A 24,521-nucleotide genomic window follows, 5' to 3' on the forward strand; every position below is an offset into this window, starting at 1 on the left:
TCTTCATAGATACCACACGAAAAGCACAAGAAACAAAACAAAAAATAGATAAAAAGGAACCCTTTTACACTGTTGGTGGGAATGTAAAAAGGTGCAGCCACTTTGGAAAACATTTTGGGAGTTCCTCAAAATGTTAGAGTTACTATATGACTCAGCAATTCTACTCCTTGGTTTGTACCCAAAATTATGAAAACATGTCTACACAGAAATACGTATATGAATGTTGATAGCGCCATTATTTACAATAGCCCAAAGTGGAAACAACCCAAATGCTCATTAATGGATTAATCGATAAATAAAATGTAGTATATCCATAAAATGGAACATTATTTGGCAATAAAAAGAAATAAAGTATTGATACATATTACAACATGAATGAACCTTGAAAACATTATGCTAAATTACAAAAGACCACATATTATATGTGTGCATTTACATGAAATGTCCAGAAAGGGCAAATTCAGAAGACAGAAAGTAGATTAGTGGCTGCTTAGGGCTTAGGGTTTAGTGGGACGTAGGGAGTTTAGTTTTTGTTTATTTTAAAACATCAAAATGTTCTAAAATGGCTTGTGGTGATGGCTGCATAACTCTGTGAACATACTAAAAACTTTCAAATTTTACACTTTAAATGGGTTAATGTAAAGAACGTGAATTACATTTCAGAGATCTGTTTTCAAAATTATACAACATAGCAAGATGGCAGTGGTAGCACAGTAGGAAGTGAAACTCAGGTGACATGGCTTACCAAAGGCAGTATTTTTCACCCTGCATGCCAGAATTTAGGGGTTATGGGACAATCTGAGACTTGGTAAGAACCCATTCAGGACTTCCCACGATCCGTCTAGGCCTTATCCTGAACAGGTTGAATGCTAATACTTTCAAGCTAAATGAGTCTGCTGTCAGAAACTGGGAAAATTCTAGAATTTGAGCATACAGAGCCCCAAATCTAAAATTTCCTAGCATTTTTTATTGGAAATATATCCTTTGTAATTTTCACAGTAAGTTGTTTAAGATTTATTTGTTCCAGTGTTCATTTTCACGAAGCCTCAATCTCATACCTCTGATAACTCTTTCAAGTGTCCATTCGAATGTCACCTTATCAGTTAGCCCTTCCCTGAAAAAACAGCAGCACCTTTCCCCTCTACCTCAGCACTCTTTATATATCTTACTCTGGTGAATTTTTTTCCCCGTCATTCTGATCACCATCTGATATGTTACATATATGTGGCTTTGTTGTTTTCTCTGTCTTCCTCTGGAATGTAACTCCTTAAGGTCTGTATCTGTCTCACTTAGCCTTTCCAGTATGACAAACTACCCCTCAAATTTGGTGCCTTAAAATAACCATTTATTTAGTTCACAAGTCTGTGCTTTGACAGTTTGGAATGATGAAGGTGGGAGGTTCCTCTGGTTGTAGCTGTGCTAACTCTTGTGTCTGTAGTTAATGGCTGAGTCCATTGAGATCTGGCTGGTCCATGATGGCCTTAGCTGGGATGACTCTTCTCTGCTCCAAGGGAGTCTCTGAGTCTCCAGCAAGTGAGGACAGGCTTATTCACATGACAATTGGGCAGGGTTCTGGGGGAGCATGTGGAAGAGTGCAAGGTCATGTGAGTTCTGTGGTCAGAACTAGCATCAATTCTGCTCTGTTTTATTGGTCAAAGCAAGTACAAGGCCAACCCCGATTCAAGTGGTGAGAAAGCCTCTATATCTTGATGGGAGATGCTGAAAATCACACTGCCCTAAAGGTGGATACATAGAGGGGAACAATTGTGGCCATTTTTACAAACAATCTACCAGAGAGACTTTATCTGATTTGTTCACTACTGTATCCTAAGCACCTTGAACAGATCTAGCCTAAAGGTGCTCCAAAATTTTTACTTGAATGAATGAATCATCTGCCCACCACTCCTGAACCAGAGGCTGTCCCATAAGTTGCTTGTCTCTGTTGCAAATTTTTACAATATATTATAGGCTGGCAAGAAACTACACTGCTTGTGAATATTTGCACTTGGAGTACTTTCCCTACTGTTCTTTTACAGCTAAAACCAGCATTCACAGTTTGCTTTCTCTCTTCTTTCAGTCTTGCAAATTCAGATTCATTGCTCCCACAGACCATGAAGCACACCATATTTCATAGAATGCTTTTCCTTCTAGGACCTTGGAGAAGTTTCAAAACACTTTCTCATCAATCTCCACAGCTACATAACAAGATAGGTGAGGCCTGTTATTTACTCCTTTTCCCCTCCCCTTTTTCTCCCAGCCAGCCTGCTTCCTATTTTTATTCAAAGATGAAGCCAGCTGAAACACAACAGAATGATCACTTGCCAGTGCAAGACAGCTCCTTGAAATCCTGGCCTCGGGGACTCTCTGAAAGGCTGGGAAATTGAACAGTTATCCACAAGTGTCATGGAAGTGACTGAAATAGGATCAGATATTGAAATATCTGTAGATTCAATTCGTTTCCCCATCCCTGCCATTGCCACATAAGCAGAGTTAGAAAATATAAGTAATTTACTGGCTACTTCAGCGTCATGGATCTAGATTTTCTAGAAATATCTATTCTAAGGATCAAACAGGTCGCTATGGTTCTTGATAAGTGGACTTAAAGAGCAAACTAGATTTCTTTGTTTTCCTCTTGGTCTTCTGAAAGTCTTCTGGACTTCCTGTATCACTGTTAAAACACCGTGTGTTTGGGGTTACTCTTCTTGAAAGGCTGTTGTAGTTCCTTGGAATCGTGCCCTCTCCAAAAAACAATGTCACACACACACACACACACACACACACACACACACACACACACACACAAATGCATTGATAATCATTGAATTGAACCAATCATTACTCTATGAGGTAATGTTCCTCATATTCCCAAATGACAGATTGCTCAAAGGCTGTGACATATATCAATACCTTCTCCAGTAGGCCCTTTCCATTTGGTCTAGAACTTCTTTTATCAAAGGACAAATTGCTTTTATATTTACAGATAGAGCTGAAAAAGCAAGACCCATAGGAGAAGCAACTTTCAACTTTCCCTTTTCTATTATTTACCCAAATCTCCTTCGCTCAACACCTCATCAGTTTCTTCAACTCCCTCTCTTCACATCCAGACGCAAAGTCCTGCCAGTTCTTACTTTGATGTATTTTCCGAAGCCTTACTTGTTTTCTTTCCTTCCACAAGGGTCCCATATTCAGTCCTTTATTGTTTCACATCTGATTCATTGAAATTACCTCCAAACTGAACAGTTCTGCTTTCATTATCAGTGATCCCCATTGACTACAACTATAGTTCTAGCTTGTTAACCTGAAATTATAATTCTTCCACATATGATCTCTAGCACGTTTCTTTTTCTATACTTATCTACTACTACATGAACCTTCTGTTTTGGCTAAAATGGTCTAATGGTATTCCTAAAAGGATCTGGCACCTCAAATTTAAATGGTGTATTGTATGAAAATCACTTGGCAAAACACAAACATTATGTAAGTATGAATTATTTTGACCAGATTGACTCCTGGTCAATCTGTTGACACCCTTTAATGGTTTAATGATTTTTTCCCCTTATTCATATGCTCTGCTCTTAAGTCTGCTCAGAATCTTCTTCCTCTTATCTGGTTACCCCGATCCTCATTACTTTGACTTCAGATGCATCTTTTCTCTCTCTCTCTCGCCCCTCAGACCCTTTGAGTTGACACAACAGATGATATGTTTTGAGCCTGCATCTCTATGATCACCACTTCCATAATCAACCCAGGCAACTAGCAGCCAGCACTCCAGACAAAAATTCCATGCCAGGATCCCACTTGACAGGAAGAAGGGATCAGGCTGTCTTGGGCACCTTATAAAGAATATCTCTCTTTTCATAGCTTCCCCCTCCCCCGACCCTACACTGTCCTTGTACCCAGAGTTCAGTCCTGGAGGATCCACACAGCTTTTCCTACCTAATTTTTTCTATCTACCCACAGTCCACAGTGATCGTTGTCCTATGAATTCTTATAGAGCCAGACTCCTGTGATTTGTCCTGTTTAGTGATAGTTATATTCTGACATTCATGTTTAGTTAGCCTTAGTAGTTTTTTCTTGTACACCCAAGTAAGTTGAAAATTCTTTCAAGGTGACAAGAGTATCTTATGTTATAGTCCCACATTTCAATATTTTTCAACAGAGCCTGACATGTGATAGCTGCTAATTGATTATCTGGGTTTGTTAGTTACACTGGAAGTGACTAATAACAAGTCTCTCTCTCTTTTGGAATATTGATAGGGAAGAACTGCAGAAAGCCAAAAGCCACTGTCCCCTTGGAGGAAGATATGCCAGAGGAGTGAACAAGGGCCAAGAAGGGAGATGTGCAGGATCTAAAAGACAAATGTGCCAAATGAATCATTTTACTCAAGTCAGGGATGCATTTATGCAGCACTTTTCAAGTGAGAAACTCAAGACAGTTCTTGTTCTCTCAATTCCTCTGTCTTTACTTTTCATTATTGGGAGAATATTGATAATGGAAAGAATAAAATGAAATAAGCATTGCTCAGAGAGTCACTGAAAATAGAGTCAGGAGGCCATTAAGGAGGTGGGGCCTATGCACACCTTGTACATCATTCCAAAAGCCACTATTCCTAAACCTGTTGCTAAACTCAGCTCAAAACATCCTGGAACAACAACCTCTATATGGATATATGAGTATATGTAGTTTTCAGCTCCCTCATTTGCATATCAGAACTAACCAATCCCTGTGAGCCTAGCTAGCAAGCCTTCATTTGCATGCAAAAATTACATTTTGTGGGTTTGGCCATTATAAACCCTGCCTTTCCTTGTTCTCTCCAGAGCAGAATTTGGGTCGTTACCTAAGTCTACATGTCTCAGATTGCTATCCTTTGCTCAAATAAATATTTATTTATGTATTTATTTTTTTATTTTTATTTTTTAAAAGCCTATATCCTTTTTTGGTTAACAATTTGTATATACATACATTGCCTGACCTAGGCTTCATACAGCTTCACAGTGTTCTTTTCTGTGGTCATAATACGCCTGAGTTCTGTTTTACCCTTGGGGTTTGCCTGAGTTCACCTTGTAGCCATCATTCTGATACCAGAAAGCAGTGGAATTAGCAAATATAACATGAGAAACAAGAGGAAATCATTACTGATGATTTCAAAAGGGAAAAAGAGAGTGACCGTATGAATTAACTTTGACACAGTAATGGAGCTTATATAACGAAACCCACTATCAAATGAGACACAACCAGAAAGGAAAATGCCCCTCCAACTTTAATTGAGTGACAAACCCCAAATAGTTACTTCTTTTGAAACGAAGGGAGGACATTTTTTTTTAGCTGGACATTGTGGGGAAGACAAAGTAGGGACCACAGCACTGTCCACTGCTTTGAAAAGGCAAGCTGGGCCTCTGTTGCTTTTACCAGAGGTTGCATTTCTCTTCGGGATGCCCCCCACCCTATCCATGTCCATATTAATCAGACAGGCACCTAAATCTTATCTGTAGGTGTCGGTCTGGGGCAACGCATGGTTTCATGGCTCACCGATGAGATGTGACCTTCTCTCTCTAGAAACAGGATTTCTTAAAAAGAGAAATCACTCATCTAGAATGAGTTTCAGTGCTAAAATCTAAATTTATTTTTCTAAGTGTCGGATCCCTCATCTGTATAGAAGGATCGTCTCCTGATAACTGTATTCTTTGACATCAACTTTAAAATTATATAAATAAATACAAGTAGACAGTGATTCTGATTAAAATAATGATGCATGTATTACTTGTATTCGTTTATTATAGCATTACCATTATTAGAGTCCTTTATTGTCACAGGGAAGAATGAAGGCCAATTGTGATGCATATATACTTTACCTTAATATAAATACTTTAAAAGAAAAAAAATCACCAGGGGCTCTTTACTGCTATGCAGCTCTTTTGCATATATTCCTAATTTCTCTATTGCCTTGGCAATTGTACTCCAATTGGATGCTCCTTCCCTATTCTTGTGTAAATCCTCCCAAACAGGAAGAATATCCTCAAACCTTTGCCATGCAGTTCTGTAAAAGACACAAATAACTGGAAGTCTTAAAACTTCAAATGTAATATTTGCTGGCCAAGGCATAATTTGGATGAGCAAACTTTGGACTATTTATTTTAAATATGGAATTTGTTCTAAAGATTTGGGAAGACATACAGAAAAGTTTTTTTTTTGTTTTTTTTCATATAGCTCTACTGAAATTATTGTTAGAAAAAAAGAAATTGAATTTTCAAATGAATAATTGTTAGACTGGACAAGTCGACCTTATTTTCTCCACCATCGCCCCTTATCGACATTACATATGCATAGACAGACCATCCACTGAGTTCCCAGAGTTCTTCATACTTTCTCTTTTTTTAACGGAATGTAACGCTTACTCTCAGCTTAAGTTAGAGCAAAAGATACCAAGTGGAGGCTTTGTTCAGTTTAACAAACAATCAAATGGCTTCAAGTGATAGAGCTGTCTTTTCACCTTAATTTTAAACACAAGTGAACTTTTCTCTGGTAACTTTTCAACACGGTTCTCAAAACAGGGATGCAAACATTCAAAAGGTACATTTGAAGGGAGAGGGGAGTAAGAATCAGTAACTTCCTACAACAGCTGGAAAACGAAACCATTATTCATCAGAAAATTAGAGGCCAGCTCTAACCATAACAAACCTCTTGATCCAGTCAGGTCATGTGGGTGGAAATTTACATTCAAACAGAGCACCGAAATAACTTCCTTTCTGGGGCAGTGAAGATTTTAAACGGTTTCTTATCAGGAGTGGCAAGGCTGAAAGAATAACTTTCAGTCGAGAGAAAGCTTGGAGTGCTCCAGAAATTCAAAGAGCAAGAAGCCGTTTTCCGTAGACCTGTGGGGAAGGTTAATCAAGCCAAGAAGCCAGTGTAACCCTGTACAAACCTCTCTGGGTCTCCCCAGGGAGAATACCCCTAGCTAGGCCTTTAGAGTCCCAGTATTTGAGGTAACCGCCTATTAGGTCACAGATAGTGCTAAACTTATCAGAACCCGTTCCAGTGCAAGCCCAGAATTCCTATTTGGAAACCAAGGTCCTGGTAACTATGTGTCCTGGACGTCCTGCAGAACAAACCCTGTGTAGTGTTAGGACTCCTACACAGAGCTATTCCCCTATCCGAAAAGGTCGAGGGGATGAATTAGGAGGCAAGAGTCTGCATCCTTTGGATGAAATTACCCTTTCAGGTGCCTCGGGGAGTGCCTGGCCCCGCGCACTGAGGCGCCCTGCCTCCTGGATGCCAGACCACGCCACCCCTTGGGCCTTCTGAGTCTTTCGGCTCCCAGAGCTCTGTGGCATCTAGCGCCGCCTGCACTGGCAAATAACGGTGTCTAGCTGCACTTCCGTTTGTCCAGGGCGTAGGCGGAGGAATAGACCTAGTTGGGATCAGTCCTCTGGTCGCTGGCGGAGCGCACACCAAACCGCGGACGCCTGGGAAAGCGCTCGGATCCCAGGCCGCTGGGCGTCTCCAACGCGCACACTGGCCGGCGCGCGCCTCCCGCAGCAGGTAAGTGGCGATGCCAGCACGTGTAGACTCACCGGGAGCACCCAAACAAACAGAAGTCCGATCTCCCTTCCCGCTGTCACTTTCTCTGGTGAATGCTGACCCCAAGACAATCGCGGATGAAATCGTTCCGCACTCCTTCCTCACTTTTTCCCACGGTCCAGCCTTGTACTTACAAGTTCACTCTAAGAGACAGCTTCTGGCCACTTGTTTTGAATCCAGGAAAACAAAGCAATGAGCTGTGCGCGGGGGTGTTATTCTGCGAGTCTACAGAGGGAGGCGGGGATTCCAGGGGACACCACAGCCACCAGGGAAAGCAGACCCTCCCACCTTTTCCCGACTAGTAAATAGTGCACAGAGTCTGGCAAGGGCATAAAGGGAAACTGGGAAAGGAAAGAAGCGGTGAAACCGATAAAAAGTGAACGTTTCCAGGGCAGGAGTAATGTGCATGGGGCAAAGCCCTGAACCTTAAGTCCAAGTTCTAGCAGTGGGGCAAGCAGCTGGGATCCATTAGTGGGTGTGGCGGCTAGGTGTACAATTTCTTTTTCTGTGTGGATTTTTTGCCCTGAACAGCTGAGTCTTAAACTGCCGCCGCGAAAATCTGTGGAGCAGAAGGAGGAGGCAATTGCTGGGACAAAACTAATTTTGAGGCCAAAGTCAGAGACAAGGTTGCTGCTCTCAAAGCCGGGAAGTTTCCCGGGCCCTCCAACCACGCCGTTTGCGCCTTTTTGCACTGAGTGCCGTCCCTCTGCGCAGAGGATTGGGCGGTGGGGAGGGCAGAAGAGGTCTGGAAGCCGAAGGCGGAGCAGCAAAGTCAGAGAAAAAGTGGCAAGTTACTATAGCTGTTGACTCTGAGGGCTGGGGGGAGGCAGGGTGGATGGGGCCGGACTACTCGCCGGCTACATCATCATTGGCGGCCGAATTTGCACTTGATGATCTTCTTAAAGGCGTTTTGGAAGTCCTTGTTGAAGTAGGCGTAAATGACAGGGTTAAGGAGAGAGTTGGAGTAGCCCAGCCAGTTGATTATGGCGCCCAACAGGGTGGGCATGTGACAGCTGCTCTCGCAGAAAGGCAGGACCAGGGCCACGATGAAAAAGGGCAGCCAACAGAGGATGAATGTGCCCATAATAATGCCCAGCGTCTTCACCGTCTTCCTCTCGCGGGCCAGGGCCATTTTGCGCTTGGCCTCAGCGTTGCGCTCATTGTTTTTCTCGAAGGAGGTGGGGGCGCAGGGGACAGCACTGGCCTCGCTGGGCAGCGGCAGGTGCTCTTTGGAATTGCCCATCCGGTGCACTTCGATCACCTCCAGGGCTGCGCCGTCGTCGCCCCGTCTCACCGCTCCATTGGCGCACTGAGTCCCCGCACTCTTGTGCCCCCCGCCCTGCCTCCATTCTCTGCTCCCCGGCTCCCCATTTACGCTCTTTTTGGGCTGCGGGGCTGGTGACGCCCTAAGGGAGGTGTCCGCACTCTTCTTCTCCACCTTCTTGACTGTCTTGCGGATGCGGAAGCGTGCGGCTCGGAAGATGCGCCCGTAGAGAACTAGCATGAGCAGCAGCGGGATGTAGAAAGCGCCGAAGGTGGAGTAGATAGTGTAGCCGTGGTCCTTACTGATGGTGCACGCGTCGGGGTCCGAGCGGTCTTCAGGGGTGCGCCAGCCCAGCATGGGAGGGATGGAGATGAGGAAGCCAATGAGCCAAGTGAGCGAGATGAGCGCAGCGGCGCGCCGGGGCGTCCTCTTGTTCACGTAGTCTATGGGGTCCGTGATGGCCCAGTACCTGTCCAGCGCGATGGCGCACAGGTGCAGGATGGACGAGGTGCAGCATAACACGTCCAGGGCAATGAACAGGTCACAGGTGATCTGACCCAGCGTCCACTTGTTGAGCACCTGGTATAACGCGGCCATGGGCAGCACCAGCACCGACACCATGAGGTCGGTGACGGCCAGCGAGCCAATGAGATAGTTAGCCACGTTTTGCAGGGAGCGCTCCAGGGCGATGGCGGCCACCACGCACGCATTGCCCAGCACTGCACAGAAGATAAGCGTGCCCAGCAACAGAGAGGTGACCACTTGGTAGCTGAAAGTCACGTCGGAGATGCCAGTAACATTGTTGTTTGTCCCGAAGGGACCTTCAGAGGATGTGGTGTTGTTGCCCTGTCCAGGGCTGAGCACATCCATGCCTGCACGCCTGGAGGGGGGAGGGGGAGGGGAGAAATCGCTGCACTGGGATCCCCCTCGCCCCTCCCCCTGGGGTCTGCCGCCCCTCTCTTCCGGGAGTTTCAGGGAGAGGGGATGCAGGGGCTCAAGCAGGAAGTTCTTACTGCTCTGGCGAAGGCATCTCCGAGGAACAGCTTCTAGGGGCTCCCTGGGCTCCCCTCATCCAGCGCTTTCAGGGACTCTAGCTGGGAAACGAGTTGGCCAGAGAACAGCTCCGGGACCTCTCGGCGACAGAGAGGTGGCTGAAACGTCTGTCTCTCGCTGTCCATTTTATTTTGCCGCTGCCCAACTGGCTGCCGGAGCCTGAGTCTCCTCACCAACAAACAACCTCCAATCCTAGAAGCATCTGGAATATTGAAACACCATCCTCCACGGTCACTCTGTGACCCTCCTCTCCCTGCTTCTCTCCCTCTCTCCCACACTCCTCTCCTCTATCCTCTTTCTCGCGAGCCTCCTCCTTCCCATCCCCTACTTCCCACTAGCTTTTCTTTGCAGTGTCTCTCTCTCTCTCTCTTCTCACTCCCCTTTCTTTATCCCTCTGTGTCGCTCCGACAGTCAGTCTCCCTCCCTCCCACACTAATCCTCTCCTACTAACACTTCCCCAACCCTGAATGTCTCTTTCCTCTCGATCCCTGCCCTCCTCTCCCTTTATCGCAGCGTCTTAACGTTCAAGCCCCTTTTGTCAACAGACTCAGAACTGGCTTACACACCCCAGATCTCCCGGTCAGACCAGTATTACAAATAACTGCCTCTCACCCAGCCAAACTCGAGGGGGAAATCTAACTATCCATTGTTTCATATTTCTGTCAAATTCTTAAGTAGAGTCAGCATCACAGAGTGGAAATAAGAAATGAGGGAAAGAGGCACTCGGAGCCTGAATAGGGAGGTGGACAGCCCTGGGTCAGACTGTAAATTATTATTAATCGATGGAAAGAAAACGGAGTGTCAGCTTCTAAAAAATCATCCCTGTTCATCATTTTAAGTTCAGCCTAACTCCCTTGGGAAGGATGTTGCCTGCGACTTTTTTTAACCTTGGGAAATTGGGGGAGAAAGGAATTATCAAAGGACATATCAAAGGACAGGTAAATAGATGCATCTCCCAATGAAGAAAATACTCAGTTCGGTTTGAATTTTGCAAACACATGCACATATGCCTTTCCATCACCATTTTCCTTTCAACTTCAGTGAACATTGCCATCTCCCATAGCTTTGCGGCGAGTACAACTAGGGAAAATAATCTTTCGCCTGTGTGTTATAAATGATGTCAGGCATTTTGTATGGCTTTTTGCTTTTCTTACCAGAGCCTGCAAACCTCTAAGGGAGAAGTTGGTAGAATCCCTGTTTGCGGCCACTGAGTTTCCCTTAAGCTCTGAAACTGGGTTCAGTACCTGGGACAGCTCTAGGCAATAAGGGCTTATGCCGCCACCTTCTGGGCAAATGCTTTAGAGCGCCATCTAGACACCCTTGTCTTGCAAAAATTGAGCAAGTATGAGAAAATCCCATGACTTCAAGAAAGAAAACCACGGTTATTAAAAGAAAAGTAACATGGAGGTTTGTATTTTTATCCTATTTAAAAATTTCTTTTAGTATCCTCTTTTGCTCTAATCTTGTATATCAAGCTTATTATATTGTCTAGCTCTTTTTGAAAGCCTGTAGCATCTGTCATTCACAAGTTGTCTATGAATGTGTTTTTGATAGACGTAGGCAAACACCTTCAGACCTTCATCTGCATTGACAAAGCCTGCATTTTGGAACTCACTCATTTCTACACATTCATCAACAAGGGGATAACAATATTGGATTATTTGAGGATGACTTCACAAAGAAAATAAAGAGGCTGCTGCAATAGGTTAGTTCTAAGCTGTTTCCTTTACCAAGAAAGCCAAATTTAATCCCATTTGAACATAGGAATGGGATTCCTAATCCACTGGAATAGACATATGACACAACAAATTCATGTATACATTCTGATTGCATGACTGAAATAAAGGAAAAGCGCAGAATACAATCCCAAAAGCAGATGATTCTAAACAATGCACAGATTCACTACAGATAACAATAGTCTTAATATTGTGTTCAAATTTGAGTTCTGAATTTCATTGCTTTGAACTCCCCAAGACCAAACAAAAGAGCAATAAACAAAACGTCAGAATAAATCTAGTTGAGCTGATGCATATAGTGTTTGGAAATGGATTGTTTTACAGTGCTGTCCTGGGCACAGATTCCACTCAATCACTTCAGCATGCCACAGTAATGAACCTGACATTTGTAATTCATGGCACTGAAAAGAAAGAGATAAGTATACGTGGTGATTCTGGCTACAGGCTATGAAGAAGTCTTTTTAATATTTGTGAAGGTTCTCATTCTCTTTTTACAAATCGCTTGACAAATATGGAACTAAATAGCTCTGTTAAAATACAGTTGCAGATCCAAAACAATTATAAAAGGAAAATAATTAAAATCTGGATTAGCCAAAGATAAAACTTTGGAAATGTAGTTGATAAACAAAGAGTAAAATAAATTTAAATTAAAAAAATAAATATCTGTATGTATACATATACATATTTAAATAGTAAATATATACAAGGACATAATTGAATAGGAATTGTGTCAGATTTAGCATATATAAATAAATATATGTCAGTAAATACGCCAGTCAGCAATTGTGCATTTTCTTTTTGGATCCCAAATGGTTTAATAACTGACAAATTTATTTTTATTTTTCAAGATATCTGAAATGCTATAAATCTGGAGTTAATATTCATGAGGTCTGGCATTTATTATTCTGCTTTAATATTCTACAGTACAGCATTTTTGTTCAAGTTGAAAAAATTCTCAAGTAGTTTATATTTTCCTTAGAAATCATGTACATAATATTTCAAACTTTTTATGTCTTAAAATTTATAACAAGTTGTTTTAGGCACTGATGAACACTAGGAAGAAAACAGAAGTATGAAAGGATATGCAGCACTGACTATGGTTTCATATACCCTTCAAGTAACTAATACGTAATTATGTATAAGTTTTACTGAATAATACTATAATATATATTAAAAGCAGAATGATGTAGCATTTCTTCATGTTCACACTTTGCCCACTCTTCTATATTTAACCCTTACAGATAAGGAAACAAACACAACAAAAATCATGCAAACTACAAATCCTGGATAAATAGTTAGGCTCTAGTTCCTCAAAGTCTCTGAAATTAGCCTAAAGAAGAGAGAGCCTTCAAGTGGATATCATTGATGACATCATTTGAAAACAACACTTCCAAAAAAAAAAAAAAAAGAAAACACTTCCAGTCATTCTGCTTTGATTTGTTGTTTGAATGTACTAGATGCAAGCATAAACTTGTCAGTTATGGATCTGGGGTATGATACGTCATCCATGATATGAAATTTCTCTAAAATTGTTTATTGGAGATAAAGATTTTTAACATTTTCACAGGAAATTTGATACAAGCCCAGCATTTCAATGTAGTTCTTTGACCAGGGACATAAGATAAAAAAATATTAGGCTGAAGTTTCGCTGTAAACTCTGAATGTCCTATCATTACTTGAAGGCTCAGTAATTGTTGAAATTTCTCAGTAATTGATATGTTTATCCATAATTCCCAAATTGTGGCTGGTTTTCAGTAACTTGTGTAGTAAAGAGCTGAAATTTTACTTAGGAGATTACAAAAGTGATTTAAAAGCCCCTAGTAAAAAACAAGTTTTTATCTTGTTTTTTCCAAGTAATTGGGCACTAGGATATATTATTTTTCAAACTAATAATACCATTCTGAATTTAATTTTCCTCCATCCTCAAATACTAAAGCAATAGAGCAATTGTAGTTTTCACCAGAACTGTGAAGTTGTACTGGAATTCACTAGAAAAAGAGAAAACTTCAAAGAGAAATATTTGCTTATATAATTTAGGAAATGTGATCTTCCCATTATCAGGGAGAATTATCTGGTCATTTATAAGAAATGCAACCACCATACAAGAGAATAAATTCTCCTTTAAAACGGAACACACTTTTTGTGTGTGTCTAATCCTCACTGTCCGCTTTCCTCCGATGGTATCATTCCTTCACTGCTACTTGGACACGGTCAGGCACTTGCAGAGGCTCAGCCCTGGCTTTTCAATGGCAAAGCACTAACAGTAGCGGCCTCATTCTGCTCCTGAGCACTGTAACATTGGCGTGGTTCATTTAGCACACATGCTGAAAGCACAGCACGTAGAAAGTGAAAGCAATGCAACATGTATTCACTAGGTGCGTGACCTTGTTATTTAACCCTTCTGTGTTCTCAGTAGTAAAATGGGTGTAATAGACTTGTGAAGATGAGATGATTTAATACACTGCTGGCCCAAAATAAACACCCAGCAAAGGTTAAACGATGGTAGTAATAATAGCGATGCAAAGTACAATAGGGCAATTGGGCAATAGTGATTGCAGTACAGAGAGGAGAATCATATTCTCTCTGTACTAGCAATTTCTGAGAAATGTGGGAAAAGAATTATGTGGGCATAGTGAAAGAGCAAGAGCTTGAAAAAAAAAGTTAGGCCCGTTCAGGCTAGGATTTATTATGAAAACAATTTGCACATGAATGTGACCTTGCTACTCCTTACAGTATTTGGAAAGCTTTCAATTCTCTGGGGGATTCTGAGTATGAGAGAGGTGAAAAAAGTCATGGCCTCTGCATTCTGGAACTTCTTGACTTAAATCAGACATTACTGAGGGGGGAATAAAGAACATGTCAACAAAAGTTCAATAATCAGTATTGAAGAGTAGTCTGCCCTTTTTCTGGGAATTCAACCATTTATTCAAAAGGGCAAAATAAATCATTGAAATTCATAGATGCCAATAAAATGTTTAAAACGACAGTAAAAACCAAAGGCAATATTTTTGTTGTAGGTAATTATCAGATTAGAGTGAGGGGTGTTAATGAATGTACTTTCCCAGCCTCCATTCCGCTGTGCTGCTCTCGCTGACAGTGTTTTCATGGCTCATTCTAAAAGGCTGAGAGCATAGTTGAGATGAGAGAAATGTTTGAAATGTTAGCTCAATATTTTCTGTTCATCTAATTTAATGAAATTAAATTCAGTCAAATAATTACTTGAAACCAAAATTAATTACTGTATTTAATAATAGTGGAGGGGAAATGCCTACATTTTTATTAGCTTTGGCAAATAACATTTTTGTTATAAAACTAAAACCAATAGTTAATGCATTGTGTTAGTCTTAGTTTAAAACTTCCTACTTATATAAAACCAATTGTGATTACAAAATATCAGTCTATAACTGTGCCATTTGCTCATTTAAAACACTAATGTGTTAGTTGGGAATAGTGGCTAAGGGTCACAATTCTGGATTCAAATGACTACTCTGTCATTTACCAGCATTCAATTTGTCCTCAATTTTTTTCTATTTTATTATACATTATATGAGTTACCAAACATTTTAAGAATAATACAGTACAGATGATAATACAGTAAATAGCTATATGATTAAGAAAACCTAAGAACAAGAATAGTATTATGCCGTTGAAATCCCCATTTATTCTTGAATTTGATGTATATCACTCCCATGAATGACTTCATATTTTTATACCTATGTATGTGCCACTAAGCAATATAGACAGGGTGTTATATATATTTCTGCAACTTTTTTATTGCTCAACATTGTCTTTGTGAAATTCATCTATATCGATACAAGCACTTCTAGTTCATTTACTTTTACTGCTGTGTAGATCTAAATTATATGAATAATGCCACAATTTATTTATTCATTCTTTGGTTAGCAAATGTTTATGTCTTTTCCAAACATTTGCTTTTCTAAACAATACTACTTTGAGCATTAATGTGTATTTTTTTTATCCATGTAACTTAGAGTAATCTAGATCAGTGCTTTTCCAACCAAATCACATGGGAATCATAACTACAATGGAGATTTTGACACAGTAGGTCTGGGGTGGGGCCCAAGACTCTGTATTTCATACCAAACTTCCAGTTCACATCATATTTTTGATTCACCTAAAAAAGGAAGGAAGGAAGGAAGGAAGGAAGGAAGGAAGGAAGGAAGGAAGGAAGGAAGGAAGGAAGGAAGGAAGGAAGGAAGGAAGGAAGAAAGAAAGGAAACTTACAGACAACTTTTACTCATGGACTTCGATATAAAACCTAAAACAAAATATTAGCAACTTAAGCCTAGGAATAGACTGGAAATAGAACTTATATCAAGGATCTAAGCATTCAGAAGTGGAATTACTGGATCCCCTAACATGCCCAGATTCAACTTTAGTAGACATAGCTTAATTCTTCTCCAAACTGGTGGTATAAAATTTCAGAACCACTGTTATGGGTTCAACTGTGTCACCCCCAAAGGATAAAGGATTCAATGTCTATGACTGTAACCTTATTTGGAAATAGAGTCTTTGCAGAGATAATCAAGTTAAAATGAGGTCATACACACACAATTAGGATGGGCTTTAATCAAATGACTGATGTCATTATAAAATGAGGAAAATTTACGCACAAAAAGGAGAACATCATATGATCATACACAGATATCCAAGAAAGAGCACCATGTGAAGACAGAGACAAAAAATAGAATACTGCTGGCACAAGCCAAGAAGCTTAGACAAATACGTGGGATGGAATTTCCCCTAGAGCTGTCAGTTTATGCTATGCCAACACTTTGACTTCAGATGTCTAGCACCCAGAATAGTGAGACAATACACTTCTGTTGATGTAAGCCACCCAGTTTGAGGTACTTTTTAAAGCAGTCCAAGAAAATTAATACAACCACTAAAAAATGTCTCAGTTCCCATTGCTTCATCAAGATTGGGTGTTGTTTCACTTTTCTTCACAGTGAATTATTTGATTATATCTTTTGGTTACCTTTAAATTGGGCCTTTGTTTTGTTTTTTAACTTAGTGATTTTTAAAGTCCATTATCAATTATGGATATTAATCTTTTGTCATTTGTATTATTGAAAATATTTCCTCCTAATCTTTGGCACAAATTTTCACTTTCTTTTTGTGACTTTATGAAAATATTTTTTAATTAAATTTATTGGAGTGACATTGGTTAATAAAGTTATATAGATTTCAAGTGTACAATTTTATAATACATTATCTATATATTGCATTGTGTGTTCACCATCTGAAGTCAAATCTTCTTCCATCACCATATATTTGACTCCTTTTACCCTCTTCTACCACCCCCTCGCCCCTTACCCTCTTGTAACCACTGAACTGTTGTCTGTGTCTATGAGTGTTTGCTTATTTGTCTGTCTTGTTTATTTGTTGCTTTCAGTTTTATATCCCACATATGAGTGAATTCATATGGTTCGAGACTTTTTCTGTGACTTATTTTGCTTAGCATGATAATCATAAGATCCATCCATGTTGTCACAAATGGCAGTACTTCATCTTGTTTTAAGGCTGAGTAATATTCTGTTGTATATATCCAATCATTTATCAAAGGACACTTTGGTTGTTTCCATGACTTAGCCACCGTAAATAATGCTGCAATGAATATTGGAGTACATATATCTTTACAGATAAATATTTTCCATTTATAGGGGTAGATACCCAGAAGAGAAATTGCTGGGTCATATGGTAATTCTATTCTTAATTTTTTGAGGAAACTCCATAATGGCTGTACCAATTTACATTCCCACCAGCAGTGTATGAGGGTTTCTTTTTCTCCACAGCCTCTCCAACACTTGTTGTTACTTTGTTGATGAGAGCCATTCTAACAGGTGTGAGGTGGTACCTCATTGTGGTTTTGATTTGCATTTCCCTAAGAACTAGTGAAGTTGAGCATCTTTTCGTATATCTATTGGCCGTCTGTGTGTCTTCTTGGGAGAAGTATCTGTTCAGGTCCTCTGCCCATTTTTTAATTGGATTGCTTATTTGTTTGTTGTTGAGTTGTTTGAGTTCTTTATATATTTTAGATATTAGTCCCTTATCGGAGATGTTGTTTGCAAATATCTTCTCCCATTCAGTTGGTTGCCTCTTTGTTTTGACGATGGTTTCTTTCTACATCCGCCAAATTTTGACATATACTGTCATCATTATTCAATTCTAACTATTTTCTACTTTTCATTGATACTTCCAAATTGGGTAATTTGGAAGCATTTTTTTAAGTGCCAATTAAATGAAATTGTTCTTAGTTATCTTTTGTTATTGGTTTGTAACTTAATTTCATTGTTGTGTGAAGTAAAATTTATGGATTCTTTTAAAATTTAAGATTCATTTTATATGATTTATAATTATATAATATATATTAATATTTGTGTATATATTATAATTAATATAAATTATAATATTTAAATATAAAATTATAATTTATGTAATTATCATAAATGTCACATGTGTAATTGAGAAGACATATCATCTAATCACAATATACATGGTTCTGTTCACATGTGTTTGATATAGCTTGTTAATTGTAATGTTCAGAGTTTTTATATTCTTACTAATTTTTGCTTGATCTCTCAGACAAAAATTAGTAAGAATGTAACATAGGGTAGGATAGGATAGGATAGCCTCTCACAATGACAGTAAATTGGTCAACTTCTGTAGTTCTATTAATATTTGTCTTATTTTAAGGACATACAGTATAGTAATAAGTACATACATTATTACAGTTAGTATATCTTCCTGCTGACTTAAATAGTTACCCTCTTTATTTCTAGCAGTTTGTTGTTTTAAAGTCTATTTTGTATATACCAGTCTTTTTTTGGGTAAGTATTTGCCTGGTATATCTCATTTCATATATTAACTTTTATCTTTTCGGGGTCTTCAAGTTTTAGGTGAGTCCCTTGTAAAAATATTAGTTATTTTCTTACCAAATCCAAAAAATCTCAGTGTTTCAGCAAGAGAATTGTCTTAATTTTACTGTGACTTTTCCTACGTTTGAAGTTTTCAGCCATGTTTATTTATGTTTTAATATTCACCCTGTCTTTTCTATGCTTCTCATATACCCATTCCTGGCTTCTATTCTGCTGGCTGAGTTTCAAATTAATTTTCTTCCTTTATTGTATTAAATGTTCTGTATTCTAGCCATAATGTTTCTTAAAACTTTAACATGCATAAACAGCTTAAAGCACAAAGATTATTTATGATTCTCACTACATCCTAAACCATACACGTACCTGTAAATAATCCAGACCATTTGTATCTAAGGTATTATTGTAAAATAATTAGTTTTATTATGATTTTGAGTTTGATTCTCTTATTTAAATATGATTATTATGCTATACAGTCAATGTTTGGTTTGTTTATATTTGCTCACATGTTTACTGATTTATTTGATTACCAATCTTTCTTGCATCTCAGGTATTTTTTCTGGGATTATTTTCCTTCAGCCTTAAGAATATCCTTTAGAAATTCCTTTTACGAAGGCTTGTTAGCAGTAAGCTCTCCTAGTTTTTTTCTTGACTGAAATGTTTTTGCTTCATCATTGATCACTATTATGTTTGGTGATGTTATATTGAGTTTATGTTTCACCAATCTCTGTTTATGGGAATCCTGAGAATCTTGGTTCAATGGACGTTCTTCCAGGAAGATTTGTTTTTCCTTCTGTTACATAAAACAGTATGCTACTAATCTGTGTGAGGGCATCTTCTATGGCTAAATATTATCAGTTTTTATTCCCATGTAGGAGTCAAGCTAGAGAGACACATTGTTCTCACTGAAGCTCTTTGAGTGTTCTAGCTTTATGTAGCTGTCTTCATACCAACCCCACACCCCCACCATCTTTTATATATCTTTGGATTTGTTCTGATTCATTGAAGAGACATTAAACCTTCGGGATTTAGGTAACTTCAATCAGCAAATGTCTTGAAGATACCTATAACTTCAATGCTGGCTAATTATTCTGGTTTTGTTCTCATCATTTGAGATATTGAAGATTTTTCCTAATTTCTCAAGAGCTCAGCTCTGCCTGTTGGTTGTAATTTATCCATCATTCTTTGATATTTTTCAATAGGAAAAGTTTGAATACAGAGCCTGCAAGATTTACCAGAAGCAGAAGTTAGAAAAATTTCTACCTTATTAGGTTGCATCAGGATTAAATAAGAAAAATGTCACTAAATAACTTAGCAGAATTCCTTATATTATGTGTTCAATACATATTAGTAAAATAAAAATCTTATTTAAAATACAGATTTTAAGTTCTCCAAAATATTTACTCTATTGGGCTTTCTTCATCTTTTTCGTTCATGTGAAATATATTTATTCTCCAGAAAAAAAGAAATGTCTATTTATATGTGCAAACAGTAACTAGAAGTTTTGTTTTCCATTTAAAAAGACAGCTATACATATATTAACTTATTTAATCTAAAATATATAGGGAAATTTTACTGAATCATGTTATTTGAATTTATAATCAATCATTTAAAAATTATACAGAAAAGAACTCTTTATACTAAAATTAGTCAAAAATTGCTGTTAATGATTTATCAAAGGTAATTACTTATTTGAAAATTTCCATGACCTAACATTTTAAAAAGTTGTTTAGCAGTGTTTATTCATTTTAAAGTGAATGATACGTGTCTTCTAAAATTATTATATTCTTAGTTTTCAATTCCAGGTTTAAAACTAAAAACAAATAAGTAGTATTTTTAAGCATAAGCTACACCTTTCAATAATTTTAATGTGAATGGGAAGTCGTTTATCCCAGACCTATCACATAACAGGAAATGAGACAATGATTCTCCAAAGACATAAATATTCAAAATATCTACTCATATTACAGAGAAGAGGAGATAAGATGCGATAGTATCTGATTGTCACAAAATAGTGTTGATAGAATTTTAATGTCAAACACAATAATATCAATCTTTTTCTAAAAGAAATCTAAAATTGAAATTTGCTTCCAGATTGAGTATCTCTTTGTTTTGGTTTATTTTTGGATTCTGCAGCTTTTCCAAATTGTTGTGGAAACACAGCTGGGCTTATTAATATACTGAGGCATTTTAATTGAAGAAGACTGTCATCATGTGTTACTTCTGGATCTCTTCCTCTGGACTTCATAGCCAACTGCTCTATCTTCATCAGAAATAAATGGAATCAAATGCCAGTATTTGGGATTAAATATTTTGGCTTCTAGATCATGACGTGCGCAAGGTAATAACAGTGGTAGCCAACGTGTTTATTATATGCCTGATACTATGCTGGTCCCTTTCCATGCACTGTTCTACTTAATCTTCACAATAGCCTAAGCCTCTTCAATTTTTCAAATAAATAAATGGAGGCCTAGAAAGGCCTCCTGCTTGTATGGTTTTTGTTGGTTTCACTTTGTTTTGTTTTAATGTGTGAGTACACTGAGAAAATAGAATAGAATTCTCTATTCTGGAAAACTACTTCCGACGTGCAACCACCTGACCGGAGCAACTGTTGTTTCTCATTCATTCAAGATCACCATGTAATGAGAAGGGGTGCTGCTCAGCAATCAGTAGGCAGGCAGAGAGAGAGGACAATATACAGAGGGTGCCAAAAAAATGTATATACATTTTAAGAAAGGAAAACTGCATTAAAATTGTAGTACTCAATAGGTACCGATAACAAAAGATGAATACAAGTCACGGTTGACTTCTGCAGTTTCAAGAGGTGCTCAGAGTAGTTACCATCAGTGTCCGGACACTTCTGACTATGGTGAACTACTGTTTGAGCAACGTTGACCAGTGTCCACTGGTATACATTTTTTTGGCACCCCCAGTAGTTATCCTGGGTAGAAAGCCCATCTTCCCTGTAAACATGCCCCAAGGTTGCCTGGATCATTCTTAGTCATCATGTTTTTTAAAAGTAGCCTCTCATTCTAGTAGGATCCTGGCTACTACCTGGATTATCTGCTTGATGGCTTCCTCAGCATCCCCTTTCTGACTCTCTGTCAGGTGATATAGCAGATATTTCAAAATAGTAAGGGACTACAGAATTCTTCTAACCCAAATTTGATCATTTTGCAGAAAAGAAAACAGGGTTGTCATAGCTAAGTGATTGGTCCTATGTCATACAATGGGTGTCTCATGTTAGCCTGCCTGCATCAGTTAAAAGACCCCCAACATGACTACCCAGGTTTTGGACTAAACTGCTGCCAGCTCCAGTTGAAAATTCCCAAAGAACTTGAAACAGACCCAAAAAGTTAAAGTTTGTGTTAATAATGTATTCCTTACTTGCTCCCTCTCCTCATTCATTTATAAAAGCCTCATTGTACGCATGCTCTGAGCCAAGCAGTGTGACATCCACTAAAACCATAAAGACGGGAAACCAGAGTCCTTGCCTTAACTCATGCACGGAAGCGTGTTCCTCAGCCACCCTAGGGGAAGCCTCATCAGGAATCGGAAATATCCCTTCTATCTGTATGTTTATTGAGTCCTTCCTATTTCTTTCTAGGCTTTTGGTATGTAATGATGAATAAGACAAACAAGCGTTTCTGCACTCAAGGACCTTACACAGAAATTAGTAGAAACAAACTATAAATAGGTAAACAAATAAGTAAATAAATGAGATAATTTCAGGTGCTGATAATATTTTGTTACTGTAGGCAGAAAGATCAGGGCTGCTGGGGGAGACTAGAGGAAGGGAAGGAGGAAGTGCAGGAAACAGAGGAAGGAGGAGATGAGGTCATCCTTAGGAAAGGTGCAGCTACCAGACGGGCCAGAACTGGATTCCGGTGGCCAAGAGCAGATCCAGGACATCATCTTGCCCCTCAAGGTGAACTTTAGCTATTATAATGGATTACAGTATTATTAGCATGGCAGCCAAGTAAAATCTCCACCCCCGTGTTGCTCTGACAGTCTGACATGGGCCAAATAAAGACAAAAATCCCTCCTCCTAATGTGAAGGACTCAGCATAGACCCACTCTGGGAACAACTGTGACACCACCCCTGAATGTTTCCCACCATCATTCGAATAAATTCCTGTTTTTTCGTTCTTAGGAGCAGTGGCCCTTTTTCCTTGCCTGCCCACAGCCAATATTTTGGGAGTGCATTCTTTTTCTTTACTTTAATAAATCTACTGCTTCTTCGGCTTTGTCTGCATGGCTTTGTACGTCCTGAAATGCCTTCCTGCGATGACATAATGACTGTTTTGTTCTTCGGTAACATCGTGAGGAAGATAAAATTGAGTAACACGGTGAAGTGTCTGGAGGCATGTACTCTTGTGGGATTGATAAGGTGAAGCTTCTCTGAAGAGGCGGCATTTGAGTTGAACCCAAACGACATAAAGGAAACAACCATTAAAGTTCTCATCGGTGGTATGCTGCAATAACATATGGATCACCGCAGCCTTTGAGCCCACAGGGCAGAGCCTGGGGAAGCAAAGCCTCTGAGCAGTAGTCGCCTTTATTAGTCAGTAGCCTTCTCTGTGTACTCCAGTGTGTTGCAGTAATGCTTCCGTTTTCTATGTGTTGCATGTTATGAAAAGCACTGGGAAGCAGAGTTCTAGTTGAGAAAATCCAAGCGAAGAAAAGCAGAAAAGATCAAGCTTGGTGTGTTGGGTAACTGAAAGAGTAGAGTGCACAACAGGGAAAGTGACAGGGAATGAGGTCAGAGAATGGGCGGCAGCCAGATTACATAAAGCCTTGAAGCCTTGGTATAGAAATCAGGGCGAAAGATGGATGGACGTAAATGTTATATTTGTCTATTTCCAAAACAGAAATAGATACATTACTGTGTTAAAGCACATGTTAAATGGTTAATCAAAATACAAATTAAAAAGAAATGTTGGAAATAATACAAAGAGTGGAGAAAGGTTTCATGCGGAGCCTAGTGTGAACAATAAAATTAACACTGAGTTTCCTAGTAATCAAAGTCTCAAATAAAATATCATAGACCATGTGATTTTCTTTGTCTGGTTAAAGGAAACATGAAATTGCATTCAACTATTTCTTGATACCTAAATGGAAGAAATGTTTTGCAAAGCTCATCACCGAGTAATTTAGTAAATTATATATATATACATATATGTGTGTGTGTATATATATATATGTGTGTGTGTGTGTGTGTGTGTGTATATATATATATATATTCCATGCCATTTTGCAAAAGTTCAGATATATTTTTCAAATGCCATTTCATGAAAGCTAAAGTTTTATCTTAAGAAGGTCTTTCATCAGAAACTGAGTATATGAAATAGATAGATGATATAGATAGATAGATAGATAGATAGATAGATAGATAGATAGATAGATAGATAGATAGATAGATAGATAGATGATTGATAGATAGATAGATAGACAGACAGATAGATGATAGAATTATATAATCTCCATATACATTGTTTTCTGGTGACAAAACCTAATTAAACTTGAATGCACTTGCCTTCTGGACCTCCCCATATGTCCATGCCTCCATATCATTGCTTACAGTGCCCTCAGTCTGGCATATTCATCCTCATCTTTTGCACCAAAGAAATTCTTACCTCCAACACAGAACACTGCCCAAGCCCAAGCCCTTAGTAACTCCACAGTAGTTTTCTACTTTAGTTTGAAGTTAGTTTGCTTTTAAAATAGACAAGTACCACCCCAAACCAATTTCTAGAGAGGAGGGCCTGGGTGTTGGAATTTTTAAAGCTCTCCAGGTGATTCTAGTGATTAAATAGGGCTAAGAATTGCGGAGCTAGTTAGCGCTCCCTCCTACTTACAGTGGGCTCTAAAAAAATGCAGAATTTCACCCTTGCTCTGTGAGTCAGATGGGTTTCCCTCCTGAGAGAGGAAAAAATAACCAGCCAACTACAACAGAATGTGTTTCAAACAAAGAAGTCTTTATAGCCAACTAA

General features: G+C 39.0%; 1 protein-coding gene across 1 annotated transcript; it reads right to left on the bottom strand.

Annotated features, from left to right (window-relative positions):
• Window positions 1–5,763: 5,763 nt before the first annotated feature.
• HTR1A (5-hydroxytryptamine receptor 1A) lies at window positions 5,764–10,299 on the bottom strand. Its single transcript, XM_033109873.1, has one exon. It carries the CDS (start codon window positions 9,711–9,713, stop codon window positions 8,445–8,447), a length of 1,269 nt encoding a protein of 422 aa, XP_032965764.1. The 5' UTR covers window positions 9,714–10,299; the 3' UTR covers window positions 5,764–8,444.
• Window positions 10,300–24,521: the final 14,222 nt, after the last annotated feature.

Source organism: Rhinolophus ferrumequinum, chromosome 7 (genome assembly GCF_004115265.2).
Source record: "Rhinolophus ferrumequinum isolate MPI-CBG mRhiFer1 chromosome 7, mRhiFer1_v1.p, whole genome shotgun sequence".
NCBI lineage: Eukaryota > Metazoa > Chordata > Mammalia > Chiroptera > Rhinolophidae > Rhinolophus > Rhinolophus ferrumequinum.

Coding starts and splice junctions, on each gene's coding strand:
- HTR1A (XM_033109873.1), bottom strand. CDS start 9,713: ATGGATGTGCTCAGCCCTGGACAGGGCAACAACACCACATCCTCTGAA.